The 21269-nt window shown below is 41.7% G+C and overlaps 1 protein-coding gene across 9 annotated transcripts in view; it reads left to right on the top strand.

The window, feature by feature from the left end:
* The window catches only part of TBC1D1 (TBC1 domain family member 1), a 216874-nt gene that overhangs the window by 101404 nt on the left and 94201 nt on the right, over positions 1-21269 (top strand). For all 9 annotated transcript variants that reach the window (XM_082464150.1, XM_082464149.1, XM_082464151.1 and 6 more), the window contains 4 exons: positions 11045-11506; positions 13462-13551; positions 15280-15384; positions 16278-16410. In XM_082464150.1, coding sequence (XP_082320276.1) covers positions 11045-11506; positions 13462-13551; positions 15280-15384; positions 16278-16410 — 790 coding nt within the window. The remainder of the gene's footprint in view (positions 1-11044; positions 11507-13461; positions 13552-15279; positions 15385-16277; positions 16411-21269) is intronic.

Here is a 21269-nt window from a genome sequence, read left to right as displayed (position 1 = left end):
TATTTGTTGCATGTATACTATGCACAGGCATTGTGCTGGAGATTCCACAGATTTATCATGGTTTCTCTTCTAAGGTCTACTTGAGATATCTCTTATCACTTAAAAACCTTGAAATCACTAAACTTTCATTTTCAATTGCAGTCATTCATACATTGAGCAAACTTACTGAATACTTGCTGTATGCCAGGCACTGTCCTAGGTACTTTGGGCTGTATCAGTGAGCAAAATAGACAATAATTTTGCTGTCTTAGAGCTGACGTTCAAGCATTTAGGTGTTTTATGCTCTGAAGTTTGTAGGGCTGTCCTGAAAGTGCCACAGAAACTGTTTGCCACTCACAGACCTGTGTAGTTTTGTAAGGTAGTGGTTTTCACTCTCTGTTCCTGTGGGCCTTGTGACACCTCAGGGCTGGCAGGAGGAAGGAGAAGGGAATGTCCTCCTTCCCCAGCTCCATTTTAATCAGAGCTTTGCTACTCTTATATTTTGGGGATTGCTGGGAAGTTGGGGGTGGGGTGAGCTGGGAGAGAGTTCTGTTGCCTACAGGATGTTTGGAAATTTGGTTACATTAAAAATGTGATTGGCATTATCTGCGGCTGGCTGATATGGAATAAATTTTTGTCACTTATTACCAGTTCTGTACTGAAAAGCAGTTGGAATAATAGCAAGCTCATTGCCTTTAGGTACTGTTACTTTAATAATGGAGAGTTGACCTTTTCTTACTCGGCAAATGTGAAGGTCACAGTTGGCATTTTTTGGAAGCTAATATGTGCTAGGCTGTACACTAACAACTTTCACATTGTTTAATTTTCTCCTCAAAACAACCTAAAAGGGTAGCTGGTAATATCCAATTGTGATATAAGAGGATGCTGAGCTTCTAAGAAGCTGGGTGTCTTGCTCAAACTTGCGCATGAAGTGGCAGAGTTTGGAGCTTATTTTGGCATTTCAGCTCCAGAATTCCCTGTAGGAACTGTCAGTGTAGTAGATTCATGGCTTCAGCTGGGGCAGGAGTTAGGGCCGACTTTTTCTATCTTTTTAAAGTTTATTCTGTTTCTGCTCCCACATGCCCTCTCCTCCCCATCTCCCTCCGCATGGAATGTTTCTCTGTGGTCTAAAAAGCAATACTGGGTTCACTCTCGTCTCTCTTACTTACCTCCCCCCCTCCTTCCCATATGCACACAAACACTTCATGCTCTAAACGTGGCTAGGGGGAGTCAAAGCGGTGTATGCAAAGTTTGGGATGCTCCTCACACGTTTGCCAGAATGGCTTCTGATGGAGCAGAGTTCATGACAGCTAGCATGAGGTTAATTGGAATTGGATCCTGAATAGGTAAAAAAAAAAAAATTTTTTTTTTTTGGTATTTCCATTGTGTACAGTGTTTGCAGTGAATGAAATTGATGCTGTGATCGGAAAGGAATGAGATGGTTCTAGAATGGGTTGACACTACGCCCATGATGATAAATGCAGAACACTGTGATCCTTCTTTTTTTTTTAAGTAAAGGAAATGACCATTTAGTATACACAAGCAACCATAGGTAAGAAAAAAACCCGCTAACTGTGCTATTTCTGGGCTTGGGATTATAGGCAACTTTAACTTTATATGTTTTTGTATTTTTCTTTTATATGGATGTGTATTAAGCTTGTTATTGAAAATAAAAGATGGCTAAAGAGTACATTCTGCTGCTGAGTTTAAAAGGGAGTCTGGGGACTTCCCTAGCAGTCCGGTGGTTAAGACTCCTTGCTTCCATTGCAGGGGACGTGGTCCGGGAACTGTGGGTTCATGAACTGTGGGTTGGGTGGGCCTGTGTGTCCCACCTAACAAGTTTAATATGTTTGGTCCTGGGTGATTTTAGGTAGAAGCAAAACGGTATTGGTGCCCAGTGCTCTAGCTGGTTTCACTGTTTTGTTTATAAATGCACACTATGTGACCAAATACTCCTTTATTGAAGATCTCAGTGAAAAAATTTCAAAAGGGCATCATTTATAGAAAGTAATTATGGCATGTGTCCTGGAGAAGGAACCAGCGCTCTGTTTAATGGTTTCTTATAGCACATTTATACGTTTTTAGTTCCCCTGCCTTGTAGAAAAGAGACCGCAGTGTCCCTTTTCAAAGATTATGTAGCATACATAACTAATACCGGGTGATTGCTATGGTTAACTGCTAGTTCATTATATTTGTGAATGTTTCGTAATCTTGGAGAGATTATTTTGAAGTAAACTTTAATCAAGATTATAGAGTAGCATTTCTTATAAGGCATTTGCTCTTATGTGTTTAATAATCTGAGACCTCTGAAATACAGTGAATTTATTTGCAAATCAAATTTGATTTGCCCTTAAATGGTATAAATAGCTTGTCAGATATCTGTGTGGCGAGTCTTGTGCTTTTGTCTTCACTAGTTTGTTCATCTGTGCTGTGAGCAGGGTCTGGATCTGTGCAGTTGGGCTGCTTTATTGCTGTTCACAGCTTGCCTAGGGTCTTAATAATCCCATGGATTTTGGGTGTGATGGTGTAGCGGGCAGGGAGAGGAGTGCATTCCTTACCTCGGGACATGACAGAGGACAGGTGGTAAGAGAGCTGAGAGCTGTCAGGTGCTTCTGAAAACTGCAGGTGCCAGGGCCCCACCTCCACAGGCTGCTTCACCTCAACTGATGGAAAGTAGTCACTCGTTTTTAAAATTATTGGCAATTCTAATGTGCGGCCACATTTGAGTTGCGAATCAGTGCATTAAATGAAGAGGGTTGGACTTTGAGGACTCATGTTCCCAGGTTGAACATCCAGTGATTTCTGTCAGTGTTTATGCTGACCACTGAAAATGTCTTGGCTTTTAAAACGTGTTCTAGAAAACTTACGAAACAACTTCATAATCTTACAGCAATGTCTTCTCCTACTCTTCCTTTCTTCTCCCACCTTCTTTTGTTAGCTCCTGCAGCTATTAAATCACTTCTTGAGTTGGATTTTAGTCTCATTGTTTTAAATGTTTGTAGAAAAGTGCCAGTTTAGCCAGAAGGTTGTAGTGAACCTTTTCAAACGATTATTTTGGAATATGACGCTGGGTTTTGTGTTTGCATTGCATCTTTCCATGGGGTTTAAAAGCTACTAAGATAAGAGTTTATCCAGTTTGCCATATCAGAACTAGAGTGGTTGAATACTACTACTTCTGTTTGACCTGGAGGAGAGAAAGATGAGGCAGTCCTGACTGAGGGTGTGAGGCCTGCGTTAGGGGCCAGCAGTCATCAGCGTTTCTGACGTGCCAGGCGCTTCCCCAGCCAGCTCACAGCACGTTTGATCTTTCTTTTGGGAAGATGTAATGCGTTCATCTGCCCTTTGGCTAATTGTAAGCGCACAGCAGGAGTGCAGGCATTGGTTCCCTTTGAGGAGCCACGACAGACCTCTCCTGGGGACCAGCCTTCTCCAGCGCGCATTGGAAATTGTACATGCAGATGTGTCTCCTCCTCCCTGCACTGTGAACCTCTACTAAGGCCAGGAGGAATCTCGTCTTATTCACTGTATGAGGTGTATTCACATCTTTATTTCCAATCTAGTCTTGACAGCCTGGACCGTTGTTGGGTAATATGAATGCTCATGCATGTCTTATATAGAGAGCATCAGACAGCTGTCTTATTCTCTTTAAATAACTTAAGTATGGAGCACTAGTTAGAAGGTATTTTCTTAGGCGTTTTGTATGAAATTCAAGGCATGTAAGATAGAGTGAGGAGACAGTTTAATTTTGTTTTCTTCCCCTATTTACCTTGTTTATGACCAACAAATACAAATAACCACTCATCAACAAAAACAAAACACAAGTCTGTTCCTTCTGGAAAATAATTATGTGGAATGATTATTTTCTGTTCGAAGTGCTTGTTTTAACTCCTTGCAGTGTAGGAACATTTAATCTAACGGACAAAACACAGTGTGGCCTGCCATGTTTTTGCAATTTTGGAATGCTTTAATCTTAAATAACAGGATGAAATGCTGGAGTTCTAAATGCAAATATGGGCTGCTTTAGATTCATTTAATATTTTATTTGTTACTAGTTGGCAGAAAAACAAAAGTGTAAACGTACAGTAAAATGGCTTTTTGTTCTAAATACTGTTTCAGGAGCTCTTTCCTAAGTCCTTGTGAATAAAATTACACTTGCCGTGTGTTTATAATCCTTTAAAATCCTCAAATCCTTACAAAGAAACTTGACCCACAGGTTTAAATAAGGGCTTTATTTACAGAAATGAATATTTCTAATTCTCTTAGAGTATCATTTTCTGGCTACTTATACAACAATATTCACTCAAGCCTGCTACAGAAACTTCATACTATACTGTGTATTTGTTAGTATGTGAATTCAAAAGAAACTTGTTTTGGCTGTGAAATAAGTGCAGACTTGCTTTAAAATTGACCTTTAGCATAAATTCAAATCGGTTGACAGAAGAGCAGTTCAGTAAATTTTTATATGTCTAAAAGAGGGCCTGTTTCTTCGTTATTGGCGATTCATTTCAATTTACATTTTTGTTGTGATTCCTGTTATTGAAAGAAAACCAAATCTCAAGCCCTCATGGAATTTATCTCAGCAAAATGCTTTTCAGATTCTTGTTTTTGCTGCAGTTAGTTGATTTACTTTATCTGCTTATCTGCAATCAGAAATGACGTAGATATTATTGCTGTGACTAAACTAAAAAAAGATTTTTTTAAAAGTACCCAGATCATATCGTGGGAATAAACTCCACTGACCTCAGCCTATTTGCCCTGAAAGGGTCTGTATATTTGCAGTAAATATTGTAACTTGAAGTATACGTTCTCATAGACTAAAGTGTCACCTTGAGACATTTTTCAGTTGCTTGCTTACTTTGGACGGTCACTGTGGGCATCCCCCCTTTACTTTATGTATGTCTGTCTGTAAGCTGCCAACTTCAGCAGACCCGTCTCAGCCCTTCGTTTATTTTCAGCCCCCTCCTCTCCCTTCCTTGAGGAAGGAGTGCTTGTTTCCTTTGCCATCTCTGTCATCATCCTTGCCTGCCTGCCTGTGCTCCTGCTTCTCTGCCTGTGATTCCTCAGTTTCTTTATACCTGAAATGTTGGTGTATCCTGAACATCTCATCTTTGCCCTCTTCCTTTACTTTCCCTTTTTCTGTTCTCAAGGCGTCAGCCACCTCCGGTCTGTGTACATGTGCTGGTGATGTCCGGTCTAGATCTCCTTTCTTGGACTCCAGGCTGGCTTGTCCAGCTGCCCACTAGATGCCTTTACTTTCAAGTCCTCCTGGTCGTACTCAGCATGGACAGGAGCAGAGCTCACTGTAATCTCTCCTCAAGCCTGCTGCTTCTGTATTCCCTACTGAAGAAGTCTAAGCCAGAGCCCTGTGAGTCCCGTGCAGTCTTCCACACCCTCAATGTCCCTGTCTGGGTAATCACCAAGTCTTGTGGGTCTGTCTTCCAGAATCTTTCACGCAGCCTTTCTCTCTGTCTTCAGTGCTTGCTGCTTAGTTCAGGTTCCCAGCAAACCCCATCTCTGTTACTGTAAAGGGTTCTAACCAAACTTCCCTCCAGGCCCCACTCCCTTCCCAGGCAGAGGGCTACCTTGTGTTCATCTCACACTTCTGAATCCCTACCTTCTGGCATCCAGTCATACCAAGGACAACGTTTGAAAATAAAATGAAGTAAGTGGCCCAGTTCCCTTACGTAACAAGCAACAGTGTAGGTGAGTCTAGGACAGAATTATAAAGAATAGAGAATTCAGGGGCTTCCCTGTGGCGCAGTGGTTAAGAATCCGCCTGCCAATGCAGGGGACACGGGTTCGATCGCTGGTCCAGAAGATCCCACATGCCGCAGAGCAGCTAAGCCTGTGCGCCACAACTGCTGAGCCTGTGCTCTAGAGCCCGTGCACTGCAACTACTGAGCCTGTGTGCCACAACTACTGAAGCCTACGCGCCTAGAGCCCGGGCTCCGCAACAAGAGAAGCCACCACCGTGAGAAGCCTGCGCACCACAACGAAGAGTAGCCCCCTCTCGCAACCAGAGAAGAGCCCATGTGCAGCAATGAAGACCCAACACAGCCAAAAATAAAATAAATAAATTTATAAAAAAAAAAAAGAATAGAGAATTCAGGATTTCATCACAAGTGGACAGTATGCCTTCGTTTTTCTTTTTAAAAAATTTTTTTATATAATTTTTGAAGGTTACTTTCCACTTACAGTTACTACAAAATATTGACTGTATTCCCTGTGTTCTACAGTACATCCTTGAGCCCATCTTACACCCAGTAGTTTGTACCTCCCGCTCCCCTACCCTTATGTTGCTACTCTCCCCACTGGTAACCACTAGTTCTCTATGTCTGTAAGTCTGCTTCTTTCTTGTTATAGTCACTAATTTGTTGTATTTTTTAGACTTCACATATAAGTGACATCATATACATATAAGTGATTTTCTCTGACTTATTTCACTTAACATAATGCCCTCCAAATCCATCCACGTTGCTGCAGATGGTAAACTTTCATTCTTTTTTATGGCTGAGTAGTATTCCATTGTATATATATACACCACCTATTCTTTATCCATTCATGTGTTGATGGACACTTAGATTTTTTCCATGTCTTGGCAATTGTAAATAATGCTGCTGTGAACATTGGGGTGCATGTATCTTTTCAAATTCATTTTTGTTTTTCTCAGATGTATACCCAGTAGTGGAATTGCTGGGTCATATGCTAGTTCTATTTTTAGCTTTTTGAGAAACCTCCATACTGTTTTCCACAGTGGCTGCACGAATTTACATTCCCACCAACAGTGTATGAGGGTTGGCTTTTCCCCACATCCTTGCCAACATTTGTTATGTGTGTTCTTTTTGATGATAGCTGTTCTGTTACAGGTGTGAGATCATTGTGGTTTTGATTTGTATTTCCCTGATGATTAGTGATGTTGAGCATCTTTTCCTGTGCCTGTTGGCCATCTGCCTTTCTTCTTTGGAAAAATGTCTATTCTTCTGCCCATTTTTAAAATTGGGTTTTTTTTTTTTGATGTTAAGTTGTATGAGCTGTTTATATATGTTAGATATTAATCCCTTATTGGTCATATCATTTGCAAATATTTTCTCCCATCTACTAGATTGTCTTTGTTTTGTCAGTGGTGTCCTTTGTTGTGCAAAAGCTTTTAAGTTTAATTAGGTCCCATTTGTTTGTCTTCACTTTTATTCCCTTTAGCAGATGGATCCAAAAAAATATTGCTTCAATTTATGTCAAAGAGTGTTCTGCCTATGTTTTCCTCTAGGAGTTTTATAGTATCCATTCTTACATTTAGGCCTTTAAGCCATTCTGAGTTTATTTTTGTATATGTGTTAGAGAATGTTCTGATTTCATTCTTTTACATGTAGTTGTCCAGTTTTCCCAGCACCACTTATTGAAGAAACTGTCTTTTCTCCATTGTATATTCTTGCCTCCTTTGTCATAGATATTGTAGATTAATTGACCATAAGTGTATGGGTTTATTTCTGGTTTTTCTATCCTGTTATTATTGATCTGTATGTCTGTTTTTGTGTCAGTACAAAATCATACTGTTTTGATTACTGTAGCTTTGTAATATAATCTGAAGTCAGGGAGCATGATTCCTCCATCTCTGTTCTTCTTTCTCAAGATTGTTTGGCTATTCGGGGTCATTTGTGTTTCCATATACATTTTAAAATTATTTGTTCTAGTTCTGTGAAAAATGCCATTGGTAGTTTGATAGGGATTGCACTGAATCTGTAGATTGCTTTGGGTAGTATAGTCATTTTAACAATATTGATTCTTCCAATCCAAAAACACGGTATGTCTTTCCATCTGTCTGTGTTGTCTTCAATTTCTTTCATCAGCATCTTAATAGTTTTTGGAGTACAGGTCTTTCGCCTCCTTAGGTATGTTTATTCCTAGGTATTTTATTCTTTTTGATGCAATGGTAAATGAGATTGTTTCCTTAATTTCTGTTTCTGATAATTTGTTGTTATTGTATAGAAATGCAACAGATTTCTGTGTATTAATTTTCTTTAATTAATTTATTTTTGGCTGCATTGGGTCTTTGTTGCTGCATGCGGGATTTCTCTAGTTGCGGTGAGCGGAGGCTACCCTTGGTTGTGGTGTGCGGGCTTCTCATTGCGGTGGTTTCTCTTGTTGCAGAGCATGGGCTCTAGGCGCATGGGCTTCAGTAGTTGTGGCACATGGGCTCAGTAGTTGTGGCACATGGGCTTAGTTGCTCTGCAGCATGTGGGATTTTCCCGGACCAGGGCTCGAACCCATGTCCCCTGCATTGGCAGGCGGATTCTTAACCACTGCGCCACCAGGGAAGTCCCCAGTGTATTAATTTTGTATCCTGAAACATTACCGAATTCATTGATGAGCTCTTGTAGTTTTCTGGTGGCATCTTTAGGATTTTCTATGTATAGTGTCATGTCATCTGCAAATATTGACAGTTTTACTTCTTCCTTTCCAATTTGGATTCTTTTATTTCTTTTTCTTTGATTGCTTGGCTAGGACTTCCAAAACTGTGTTGAATAAAAGTGACGAGAGTGGACATCCTTGTCTTGTTCCTGATCTTAGAGTGAATGCTTTCAGCTTATCACTGTTGAGTGTGATGTTAGCTGTGGGTTTGTCATATGCCTTCATTTTTCAAAAAACGGTGCTCAGGTCTGTTCTGGTTAAGGGAACTAAACTATCAAAGTTTTACAAACTTAGGCACATGTGGAGCCCACTTTTTATTTAGTCTCCTAGTATACTTGAATGACTTACAGAAATGTTTTAAAAACATTAGATTTTTAACTATTTATAATTTATTGTTGAAACTGTGTTTGGCAATATGCCTTCAAATATTCTGAAATTGTTATATTCTTGTCAGGATCCCTGAGATTTTTTTTAACCCCAATTATCTCCTTGATACCCATATTCACACAGCTCACTAGAGCAGGGAGAGGGAGGCACTTGTCTTTGACTAAAGCGTGTCTTTTGAAGGTTCTAATCAAAGGATAGGAGAGATTGGTGGTAGGACAAACGACCACAGCTCAACTCTGACCAAGGACGATGTACTCTTTAGCCTCCTCTGACCCTGTGAAGCGAGGGAACAAGCAAGTTCTCTACTTTGTGTCTTACTTGTGTTTGTACCTTTTATTACTGAGTCACCATAAATTCACATGACTTCACACATTTTCTGTCCCCTTTGATATGTAATGAAAGACACCATTCATTACTCTCTTCAGATGCAGTGGAAGACCCAGCATATAGAAATGTCAGTTATTGTTTAAAAAAAAAGCCTCAAAAGACTGAGTAAGCTTTGAATTTTCTGTTCAGAGAGTGGGGTTAATAATTAGGAAGATTCACGTGACTCCTGATAAAATAATTTTACCCACTTGCTCAGAAAAGCGGCAAGGTTTTTACTTGCATAAATCGTTTTTCTTTTTTTTTTGAAAAAGTCATTATTCTTTACCCTTACAGAAACAACTTTTACCTGAAAAATCTTGTAAGCATTTTTTTTCCCCCAGAGGAAAAACAGGCTGTTTTTGCTAAGTTCCTGTAGTGACTGGTTGGCAAAGGTGTGAATGAAATCTAGACTTTCTACTTTCTTCTCTCTGTCCTGTCTTTTATATTGATGAACAATTTTTAGGCCTCCACAGAATGTGTAATTATTTGTCAGTGGAGGAATAAGCTACAGCTCAAGCAAATACTCAGTGCACATGGTTGCTTGATGTTGAAATTCTGGCTTCCTTAGCGTCATTTAGGTCTTATGCTTCAGGAATTAATTTTTTAAAACAAAAAATCTCTGAAGATAAAACTGACTTTTTGTACGATAAAATATCTTGAAAGGATATATCTTAATCTTTATGGCAGAGATTATCTTTAAGGTGTGCTTGATACGAAATCACAAAGAGAAAAGTCTTTTGAGTCGTTGGGTCTTTGGGGATTATGTTATGAACACAGAATATAAGCTTGCTTTTTAAAATCCACTAAAACCACCCCCCTTTACTGTATGTATTGATCTTTGACTTGAATTGAAAAGGGGTTTGGTTTTCTTTTCCCTCTATAATGTCATTAAAAAGACATTGGGCCTATGGGTATTGGGTCTTAAATTGGATTTTCTTACAAAGAGAAAAGGAAAAAATGGCTTTGGGTGTTAGGGCATAACAAAAACTAGGCCCTTCCTTATGAAAATTGAATCTGTGCCTGTCTTGTGTTAGTACTGAGGCTGTACATCATCCGGATGATTGCACAGATGCTTATTCATGCGGTTGAGGTCTCATCTCGGTCTGTGGCTTCTTTGAGGGATCTTGTCAGAAGCTAATGATGAGAGGGTGTAGCAGTAGTGCCGACAGTAGCACACGAGACCCTTTTGTTCATTCTCTTGATCATGACTTTACATTAGGAATCAAAGGCTTTTAGAAGCTTAGTGGAAAGAAGCCCCAGTGTGTTGCCCTGATGATGATACTGTCATGGGTTGCTTACTCCTTGATTGAAACCTCCTAGCTGTGTAGTCAATAGTGTTCAACTATCGGGGAATATAAGACTGAGGAATAAATTGTTAGTTGTCATTAGAGAAAATAATGATGTTATGATTAGAAGAAAGGTTGTACAAGATAATTACAGTCTTGTTCTCCTCATCCCATCATTTATTTTGGAAGACTTGATGCACTGCCAAGACGCACTGCCATGAAATCTAGAATAACTGCATAATGTTTTGGTGGCAGCTTCCCGGAGAAGAACTTTGGCTTTCGAGTGGGGGGACCAGCCTGGGTTTGACTTGCCACATGTGGCTGTGTGGCTGAGAGCTCCTCACTTAAGCTTGCAGGGTGTTGGGCACATGAATCCTTTAGCATAGCCTCAGCGTGGAAGAGGTGCTTAGTAAATACTTTTCCCCTTCTTGTCTCTGTGAAGTTGCGCATTTCCCTCTCCTGGTCCCAGATTCCCAGTGGGATCCTCCTTCAGGCCGGTGCGATGGAACACGCCGTGTGCCGATGGGGAGGGGAGAGCATGGCGTTGGCTCCTGTGGATGCGGGCCCCGGGCGCGCCAACCACTGCGGGTTCCAAATAACACTCCTTCCTTGCCTGGCAGGTGCCTGAGATCATCAGCTCCATCCGGCAGGCCGGAAAGATCGCCCGCCAGGAGGAGCTCCGCTGCCCTTCCGAGTTCGATGACACGTTCGCCAAGAAGTTCGAGGTGCTGTTCTGCGGCCGCGTGGCGGTGGCGCACAGGAAGGCCCCGCCCGCCCTGATCGACGAGTGCATCGAGGGCTTCAGCCACGTGAGCGGCGGCGGCTTCTCCTCCTCGGATCAGCTCCGGGCTGCGCGGCAGCCGCCGGCGGACCAGGAGCGGGGCCCGCGGCCGATGCGCAAGTCCTTCTCCCAGCCCGGGCTGCGCTCCTTGGCTTTCAGGAAGGAGTTTCAGGATGCAGGCCTGCGGAGTAGTAGTTTTTTCAGCTCCTTTGAGGAAAACGACATCGAGAACCACCTGATTAGTGGACACAGTATTGTGCAGCCGACGGATATTGAGGAAAATCGAACTATGCTCTTCACGGTAAAATATTATCAGAGCCTCATGCGCATCCCCAGTCTGATCTGTGTGTTTAAAAGAAAATCTGCTTTATCAAGCGAAGATTCTTTGTGAATTTCTTTTGGATTTATGTGTGAATCCATATGTTTTTATACTGAATAATTCTTTTCTCGAGATAAAATCCTTATTTAGTCCCTCTTAGCCTTTGGAATTCATCAGGGGGTCACATAAAGAGACTCTTATCTTATATCCTCTATGATTTTTATCCCCCTCCCCCATGGTTGTGAAGACACCGTTTCAATGTGGAAAGAAGAGTTAATATGCGTAAAAGAGGCCCCCAAAGGAGATTTTAAAAATGGATATTAATTTCAAGTCATGTATTTCAACAAAATCTTTTTGGAAAATACCCCTTCTTTACTAGTTTTACTAATTTGTAAAATACTTACCCTTTGTTATCTGGATAATTAGATTTGGGGATAACATGATATTTGAAATCGATACCCAAGCTGAGATATTAGTTTAGCCAATTGCTTACTCACTTTTTTCCAGAAACGGTTTGGTAAACTGACAGCCAAATGCCAGAAAAGGCATGGGCAGGGAAGCTGTCCGTGGCAGTCGCCGCTCCTGGGTTCCATGCTGATCTCGGCTCTTCTGGTCAGGCTGCCCTCCCTGGGAGTCCTCTGGGTCTGAGCCAATGGGACTCAGCTGGCCCAGTAGCAAGCTGGTCTCTGACAATGTAGGGAGTGGATTGTTCCTCGGCCTCCTCTCTCTTCTTTGGCCTAAGGCTGACTGACATTCTAGAGAGAGCAACATGAGCTTAAACGTAATGTCTTGCGTCTATGCCGAATTCGGGGCAGTGGATGGCCCAGGGGTGAGGAAGCTGGCTGTGTGGATGTATGCAGGTTCAAGATCAAGATGGGGTGTCAGAGGACCGATTCCTTCCTCTTTTCATGGTTGACCTAGTATACTGAAAAGAGTGCTACGTTGGCAGTCAGACTGGTGCTGTAATGTGTGATATATATTTTAAAAAAACAAAACAAAGCAAAAAACCTCTTGGTGTCATTGGGAAAGCTGCTCAGTGCATTTATTTTCAAGTACTTATTATGTGACTGCTGTATACAGCGTCCTGTGTAATACGTTAGAAATACAGCAGTGAACAAGACAGGCATGATCTCTGCCCACGTGGAATTTAGATTCCAATGAGAGACTGACAATTGATTGTACAGGTAATTGTCTCACTAAAATTGTGATAAATGCCGTAAAGGAGAAGTAAAGGATGCTGTGAGGGCATCTGGGGAATCAGGGAAGACTTTCTTGAGGAAGTGATTTTCACTGAGCAGAGGTTTCGTTGCGGCCAGCTGGGTTCAGGGAGCAGCAGGGTGAGGGAGGGCTGCTGCACGGTTAACAGTGTGGTTATTGCAGCACAGTCCCGTGCTGTGATGGAGAGCTGTTATGCTGACCCAGGTCTGTAAGACAGTGTTAATTTGTGCTAACGCTCTAGCTTTTTTAGAAAGTCAGGTAAGCAGTAGTGAATACCTAACACAGTATGCATTCAACAAATGGTAGATTGTTTTAACAATAATTTAAGAAGACTTTTCTAATCATTAGGAAGTGTTCTAGAAATCTTGAAAGAGAAGCTCCTGTTTCCTGGGAGGTTCACTTATGTAGAAACGTCTCTTCCTCACAAAGGGGGGATGTGGGAACCTGAGGCTTAGTTGCCAACTTCTGTGTATTTGGTCCTTTCACCTCAAGACTGCTGCCTGATGTAGGTGAACACAACGATGGTTGTCTGTGCTACCCGAAATCTGTAGGGTAGATTGTGGCCTTGAAGTGATATTCTACATGAGATGGTCAGAATTCTATAGGAGCTTGACCCATTGAGTCTTTATTTTCATAGGTTATGAAATGAGAAAGTTCGTATATAAATCTGAATTCAGTGTTCACAAAAAGCTAGTTTCTTTTTTTGTTTGTCTTTTAAGATTGGGCAATCTGAAGTTTACCTCATCAGTCCTGACACCAAAAAAATAGCGTTGGAGAAAAATTTTAAGGAGATATCCTTTTGCTCTCAGGTAAATGGAGACAGGTTATCAGCTCAATTGCCATTTAATTTTTTAATGAATTCTTTACTGTCATTCAGCAGAAGTGGTTACGGTCACAAGATGTATGCTTTCTAAGTACTGGGTTTGTGATCTTGCATTTCCTTTTGTGTATTAAGGCAAACTATAAATGTAATTTTGAAATTAAGAATTTTGCTTTTAGCAACCATAACCTACTGGAGGAAATAGGTCTCCTTTTCTTTTTTTTCAGGCATTGGTAGTAATGTTGCATGGTCATGATTTCCAGGTGTGTGTGTGTCTGTGTGTGTGCGCGTGCATATTTATATATACATTCACACACAGATAATATTTTTAAATAGATACTTATTTTTACTTTATAAAAATTCATAGCTTTTGGGGTACCAAGATTATTATTTCTTCGTCCTTAAAATATAATAAATAGTGACTACTTTTGAGGATGTTTTCCTCAGAGTACAGTATCTACTTGAGTTCTTGCTTGCAAATCTCCTGGGTGTGTTTCATAGAGAGATTTTGGAGAATCTATCAATTATAATGAGCTATGCCAATTTTACTCAGGATCTTCCTAGCAAATATGAGTTATAGTTTGGCTACTTTTTAAAAGTCTGACTTATTTTCTTGCTTCCATTTTCTCAAAATTAATAAGATATAATGAAAGTCTCATTGTTTGTTGATTTATAATGTGATCTACATAAGAATGCAGCAGGGAATTTTTTCCCCCAAAAGGTGAAAATAAAGAACGTTCCTGAGTAAGATCAAATAGGGAACCACTTTTTCCAAATCATATTCCCCTGAGGAGTAACCACTAGCATATGCTGAACTTGTGTTAGAGAACATTGATGCCAGGGTATGTCAGTGATTGCCCGTTTATTGGGAAATACTTGCCCTGAAAGTGAGATTCTCCATAGATGTTTTATCTTGATTTGCTGCTATTTCTATTGTAATGTTAGTATTAAATATCTGCTTTTTCATCTGATAGTTTAGTTATTTCCTGAAGGGTACAGTTTACAAGTTTACATGATCACCTGCCCTTCAAGCTATCAGCACTCATGTCTCTTCCTGCTGGTGCTTTCAGGAGACGCTGCATATTCATGTTTATGGGTGATGTCTTATCTGTATTAAGGTGCCTCTTAGCTGATACTTTCAAAACAAGCGTACATATTAATATTTATTAAAAAGAGCTCTTAGGAAACTATGGTAGAACTTAGGCCTTCATATCTTATGTTTAAAAGAGTCTCTATTCTTTTGTGTGTATAATTTTTGACTCATTCTTCCTACCAGTTTACTTCAGTATTTACGTATTTGTTATTTTAGTAGTACGTATGTTTTAAATCTTTTAAACTTTGTGCCTGCATGTGTTTGCGTGTGTGTGCACATGTGTTTGTACATTAGTCTCTCGTCTGCTTATTCCTTGATACCGAAGAAGAATTCTCATTTTTTTGTTTCAGCTTTTCTCCACTTCCTTTTTCTACTAAAATGAGCAGTAAAAACTCCAGTTTTCAGATCCTACTTCTCTTATTGTGGGGATAATCAGAGTAACATTTTAGTAGAACTTCATATTTGAGAGATGTTTTTAGACATTTAAAATATCTGAGAAAATAATACTTTTATAGTGTCCTTTAAAATTGTGCTGTGTGAATCTTCAGTTGCATGTCTGGCAGTGGTGCCTCTTCTGGATACAACTCACCATTCATTCCTTGTTCTTGTCCCTGCCTTCAACAGGGTATTAGACATGTGGACCACTTTGGGTTTATCTGCCGAGAGTCTTCGGGAGGTGGAGGCTTTCATTTCGTCTGTTACGTGTTTCAGTGCACAAATGAAGCTCTGGTAAGTGAGAAGGGGCCGTTCTCACCTTAAAGTCTCCTTTACAAGGGATTTCAACCTCACTGATATCTTTACTTAGCAAAGCCATATGGCCTCATTGACATATTATTTGGCTTTAATTATTCTTTCGTGACTATTTGATAACCAGCTAGTACATACCCGAGACTTAATTGGATGTACATTTTCAATTTTCATCGTTCTTAAAGGCCTGCTCACTTTCACCGTCTGCTTTAGCATTTTTCAAATGTCATTTTGGACTTTTGATCAGAAGAGTTGGTTTTCGTTCAGTATTTAATTTGCGTCTAGTTTTTACCTTATCTCCTTGAAGAGCTTCGAGCATTTGTAGTGTTTCTAGGCTACGTGTAATCCTAGCAGGTATTATGATTATTATCCATTAACCTGTGACTAATAGTCCAGAAGAATCTTAAAGTACTGAGTCTTTCCACAGAGTCCTGAAATCTCTGCCCAGCTCTTTTTTTTTTTTTTTTTTAATAAATTTATTTATTTATTTTTGGCTGCGCTGGGTCTTTGTTGCTGCACACGGGCTTTCTCTAGTTGCGGTGAGCGGAGGCTACTCTTCCTTGCGGTGCGCAGGCTTTCTCATTGCGGTGGCTTCTCTTGTTGCGGAGCACGGGATCTAGGCGTGTGGGCTTCAGTACATGTGGCTCGCGGGCTGAGTAGTTGTGGCTCACAGGCTCTAGAGCTCAGACTCAGTAGTCGTGGCACACGGGCTTAGTTGCTCCGCAGCATGTGGGATCTTCCCGGACCAGGGCTGGAACCTGTGTCCCCTGCATTAGCAGGCGGATTCTTAACCACTGCGCCACCAGGGAAGTCCCGTCTGCCCAGCTCATTTTAAATGGACTTTTTGCTGACTATAGTCTCCTCTCTTCGATCAGGTGGATGAGATCATGATGACCCTGAAGCAGGCCTTCACAGTGGCCGCGGTGCAGCAGACAGCGAAGGCGACGGCCCAGCTGTGTGAGGGCTGCCCCCTGCAGGGCCTGCACAAGCTCTGTGAGCGGATTGAGGGTGAGCCGGGGTGGGAGGGCGGCAGGGTGGGCAGGGGGCAGTTAAGGGTCCTGGGCAAATTCGTTGGAAGGTTCTGCCCGGTGGAGGCTTGTGTTAGTTACAGGGCTCATAGGTGGTTGTCTTCTGTATGTCAGGCACTGTGCCTAGACCATCTCCCCTCAAGGGGCTCTGAGGGCGGTGGAGGAGTAAGGGGACCACAGGGAACATTGTTATCAAGGTGGCGTGAGTGGTCAGTCACTTCAGCTGCCGTGGAGGGGTCTCGTAACAAGAGAGCTAAGAATTTCCACCGGGTAAGTCAGTTACAGGGTCATCGATAACCTCTGCCGGGACAGTTTTAGTGGAGGGAGCGGCCGTAAGGTAGGTTGCAGTTGAGGAGCCCATGAGAAGGAGCACAGGAAGTGATGCTGCGAGTATGGACTACGATTTCTAGAAACTGGGCTTCGGGAGAAACTGCAGTACCTGTTACGGTTTGCATACTTAAGATGCGCCTGGCACTGTACTAAGTGTTTTCTTTAACGTGTATTATCATCCACTTAATCCTCACCACTTCGTGGGAGGAAAAGGGATTATTTGCACATTTCAGGGATAAGCAGACTTAGTTTCTGGGATTTTGGGCTGATAACCATCCTGATGGGTTTGAGGTCGTATCTGATTTCCCTTTTTAAAGACAAATTGACATCATCTTAAGGTCTTTGAAGTTTCATTTGCTGGCATTCCAGTGCTCTTTAAAATGAATCAAAATGATTAGCATTTTCAACCGTGTTTTCCTAGTTGTTACTCTTTGCTGACATTATACAAAATATATTTGGGAACAAGAAAACGTGTGCTTTAACAAGAGATCCCATCTGAGAGGATCACTAACCCTTTCCTTAGTGGTTGTCAAGATAAGGTAAATGATGACAGAAATGTCTCTTATGAGCTTATTAAGAAGCCAGCAATGACTTTGGCCTTGAAGATGAAGCAGATCCTGATCTGCAGGAACTGGAAGGGTTCCAGAGTTCCACTTGATAAATTTTTCTTTGGTCTGGCTTAGCTTTCAGAAAAATATAGCTGAAAAGTTTAATTGTGGTGGGGATTTTGCTGCTATAGTTTCGGAATTATCATTTCATTTATCTTTTTACTGGATAAAATCCAAGCAAAGCAGAAAGCTATGCTAATGTAAAAACATCCAATAAATAGCACAATTAGAAGGCTAGTGAGGGTTATGTTTTGCCTACATGATGGGAAGCATTTCTAAAGTATAGATGGCACATTATTAGAGCCATCCTTAGTAGGGGAGATGCTGATTATTTTATGAACATTTCAAGGTTCTTGCTTTTTGCTATATTGCATCCCTAATAAGTAGAATGAAGTCGTTTATTAAAGCTCATTGTATGTTCCCATAGGAGTAGTTCTAATAGGAAGTTATGATCTGGCCAGGAACTCCATAAATGTGGAGAGGACCAATGACATGGCAACAAAAAGAAAGACTTAAAGACTGTTTTTTTTGTTTTTTTAAAATTTATTTATTTATTTATTTATTTTGGCTGCGTTGGGTCTTCGTTGCTGTGCGCGGGCTTTATTTGCGGTGAGCAGGGGCTACTCTTCGTTGCAGTGTGAGGGCTTCTCATTGCGGTGGCTTCTGTTGTTGCAGAGCACGGGCTCTAGGCGCGTGGGCTTCAGTAGTTGTGGCACGCGGGCTCAGTAGTTGTCGCTCGCGGGCTGTAGAGCGCAGGCTCAGTAGTTGTGGCGCATGGGCTTAGCTGCTCCACGACCTGTGGGATCTTCCCGGACCAGGGCTCGAACCTGTGTCCCCTGCATTGGCAGGTGGATTCTTAACCACTGTACCACCAGGGAAGTCCCAAGACTGTTTTCGTAATTGATATAGTCAGTATGCTCTGGAATCTGTAAAATAGAATAAATACACTGTACGTATGGGTGCTGTTGGACACTTACAACATGTAAGGGGTGCAGCTGTGCTGATTCAGTGTTTGAACTATGTACAACTGCTAGTATTTATATAGTGTTTTGCTTATTTTAAAGTTTAGAGGAGCATTTTGGGAATTCTTGGAATGAATTATACTTTCACTAAAAAGAAAAAAAAAGTTTTACTGAGGTTTCCTTTTGCTCTCTAAGTAAATTTGTCTTCAGCAAAGCAAAGGCATTCATCAGAGCTCCCTTTAGTAAGAGCCATTTCAACCAGACAGCATGAAGGCGGGCTCACTTGCCTCGCTTCTCCCCTCTAAAACCTTTTGGCATCACGTGGGGAGTGCCGCCTTCTTGCTGCAGAAACCCCTGTCCCTCCCCGCCCCAGGCTGAAGGCAGTGAGAAGCCCTGTGGAGGGTGCACCGTGGAGAGCAGGCGCTGGGACCGCAAAGACCACCTCTGGTTTGAGATGGGGCAGGAAGGACCTAATGAATTGAGGCACCCTGAAGACAAGGATAGAACTGTCTAAGGATCTCTCCAGACCTGCTGAATATGAAGAGTAGTCTGTATGATTTCACCTGAGATTGTTAGAAGTATATATAATTAGTCTGACTCTTCTTGGGGTTTTTCTCCACATGTGAATGTCTCATCAAGCAGTACAGTGTGTCCAAGAGAGGATGTTTGCATTGTGTCATTGACATCCATATGCAGGGAGGATTTTTATTTAATGATTTCTGAATGCTAATTTTACTCGTAAATTTAAACACTGTTTTGATTCAACATGTAAGTAGTTAGTGCAGTAAAGACATCTCTGTTTGCCTGGCTTGTGTGACCTGACAGCTTGCCTGAGGAGTACCTGAGCTGTGCTCTGATAAAATTCATCTGTCCTTTCTGCACTTTTACTGACCTCTTTTTTTTCTAATTGAAGAATAGTTGATTTACAATATTATTAGTTTCAGATGTATAACATAGTGAGTCAGTATTTTTATATCTTATGTACCATACAATATCATTATGGCATTATTGACTGTATTCCCTGTGCTGTACATTATATCCCTGTGACTTATTTATTTTATAACTGGTAGTTTAATCCCCTGGTGCATCTTAATCCCCTTCACCTCTTTCACCCTTCCCCCCTTTCCCTCCCCCCTGCGACCACTCGTTCTTTGTTAAGTCTGTTTCTGTTTTGTTATATTTGTTTGTTTTTTAGATTCCACGTATAAGTGAAAACATGCAGTACTTATCTTTCTCTGGCTGACTTATTTCACTTAGCAGTTCACTTCAGTGTTGAAGGCAGTGGCGTCAGGTGACTTGACTGCCTGGGTAAAGGTGCAGTGGAGTGTCCTAGGGTGGTCTCTGGGGGCAGACAGATGTGGGTCAGATTCTGACTCTGTCCCTTCCTTAGCTGATGACCTTGGGCAAGACATTTGACTTCACTGTGCCTCAGTTTCTTCATCTATAGACCTTGGGATTGCTAAAAATAGTGCCCACTCCAAGGATTATGTTGAGGATCAGATGAGATTATTTATGTAGTGTTGCATGAAGTGGCACAGCAATCACTTAAGAAATATTGCCTTTTATTTTTATGGTGGCCTCTTAGGGTTTTCTTGGCCAAAAAAAAAAAAACACAAAACACGGTGGTGGAAAGAGGAAGCACTTCTGGGAGCTGCAGTGGTTTGAGTAGGGGCAGCGGCCTCGCCACCGCCTGTTAGGAGGGTGAGGGCCCTGCCTTCTGCTGCAGGGGGCGGGGTGGGCGAGCGAGCAGCACTGGCGCTGGGGCAGGCTCGGCTGCTGATTGGCTTCCTGACCTGTCAGTCGCCTGGCTTCTCCGGACCTCAGCAAACTCATCTGTAAAACAGAGGCCTGATTTCCAAGTCCCTGTTCTAGATTTCAGAGCTGTCCCCTCTGGCCATCCTAGTAATGTAGATAAATCTGGCCCAGAGACTTGGCCAAGGCCCTGCCCAGTGGCTCACCCTCAGGAGGAGGAGACGGGGTGGCATGTGGATGGGGACAGGACTGCCCTTGGAATAAAAGTAATCAGCAGCAGGTTTTTTTCCACGATAGTTAGGTCAGCAAATCCTTTCATCCCAAATCTTTTCATCATGGGTAGCATTTATCTCTGGCACCAAGAAAAGGCAAAACAGGGTCTGAGCCATATATGTATGGAGAAGGAACTTCCTGAAATACCAGATTCTAATGGACATTAAAATTGCAACTTTATTTTAATGACTTTCCCTCAGAATCCTTTGTCATGTTATTTAAGTGGACATAAGACTATTACTAAGCATGTGGTGGTAAAGGGAAAGTTGTTTGCCACACAACTCACTTTCTTGTGAAGGAGCCTAACCTGTAAGAGAAGAATGTTGGTCAGTTTGCAAATGGGGCAGTAGTTGTTTTTCCTTAAGGGAGATTGTCTAGTTTACATATAAATACTCCCTGAGAATTTATCGTTTTCTGCGGACAATGTTCTGGTTGTGTGAGGTGTTTTAACATGGAGTAGTGGCGGAAAAAAAGCAATTTGGAACCACACAAAGCTGACGTAGAGTCCAGTATGGGGTCTGGAGGAATTAAGTGAGCTCTCTGGGTCTCAGTTTCCTTATCTGTAAAATGGGGCTCATCGAGTCCTCTTTACCAGATTGTTCTGAGTATTAAATGAAATGATACAGGCCTGATGTTTAAGTCGGTGCCTGCCACGTGAGGGCTCTTTACCAGATTGTTCTGAGTATTAAATGAAATGATACAGGCCTGATGTTTAAGTCGGTGCCTGCCACGTGAGGGCTCTTTACCAGATTGTTCTGAGTATTAAATGAAATGATACAGGCCTGATGTTTAAGTCGGTGCCTGCCACGTGAGGGCTCTTTACCAGATTGTTCTGAGTATTAAATGAAATGATACAGGCCTGATGTTTAAGTCGGTGCCTGCCACGTGAGGGCTCTTTACCAGATTGTTCTGAG

Source organism: Balaenoptera physalus, assembly GCF_965194825.1.
Source record: "Balaenoptera physalus genome assembly, chromosome: 5".
NCBI lineage: Eukaryota > Metazoa > Chordata > Mammalia > Artiodactyla > Balaenopteridae > Balaenoptera > Balaenoptera physalus.
The sequence above is the reverse complement of the archived record's forward strand: the minus strand, read 5'-3'. Positions and strand labels throughout refer to the sequence as shown.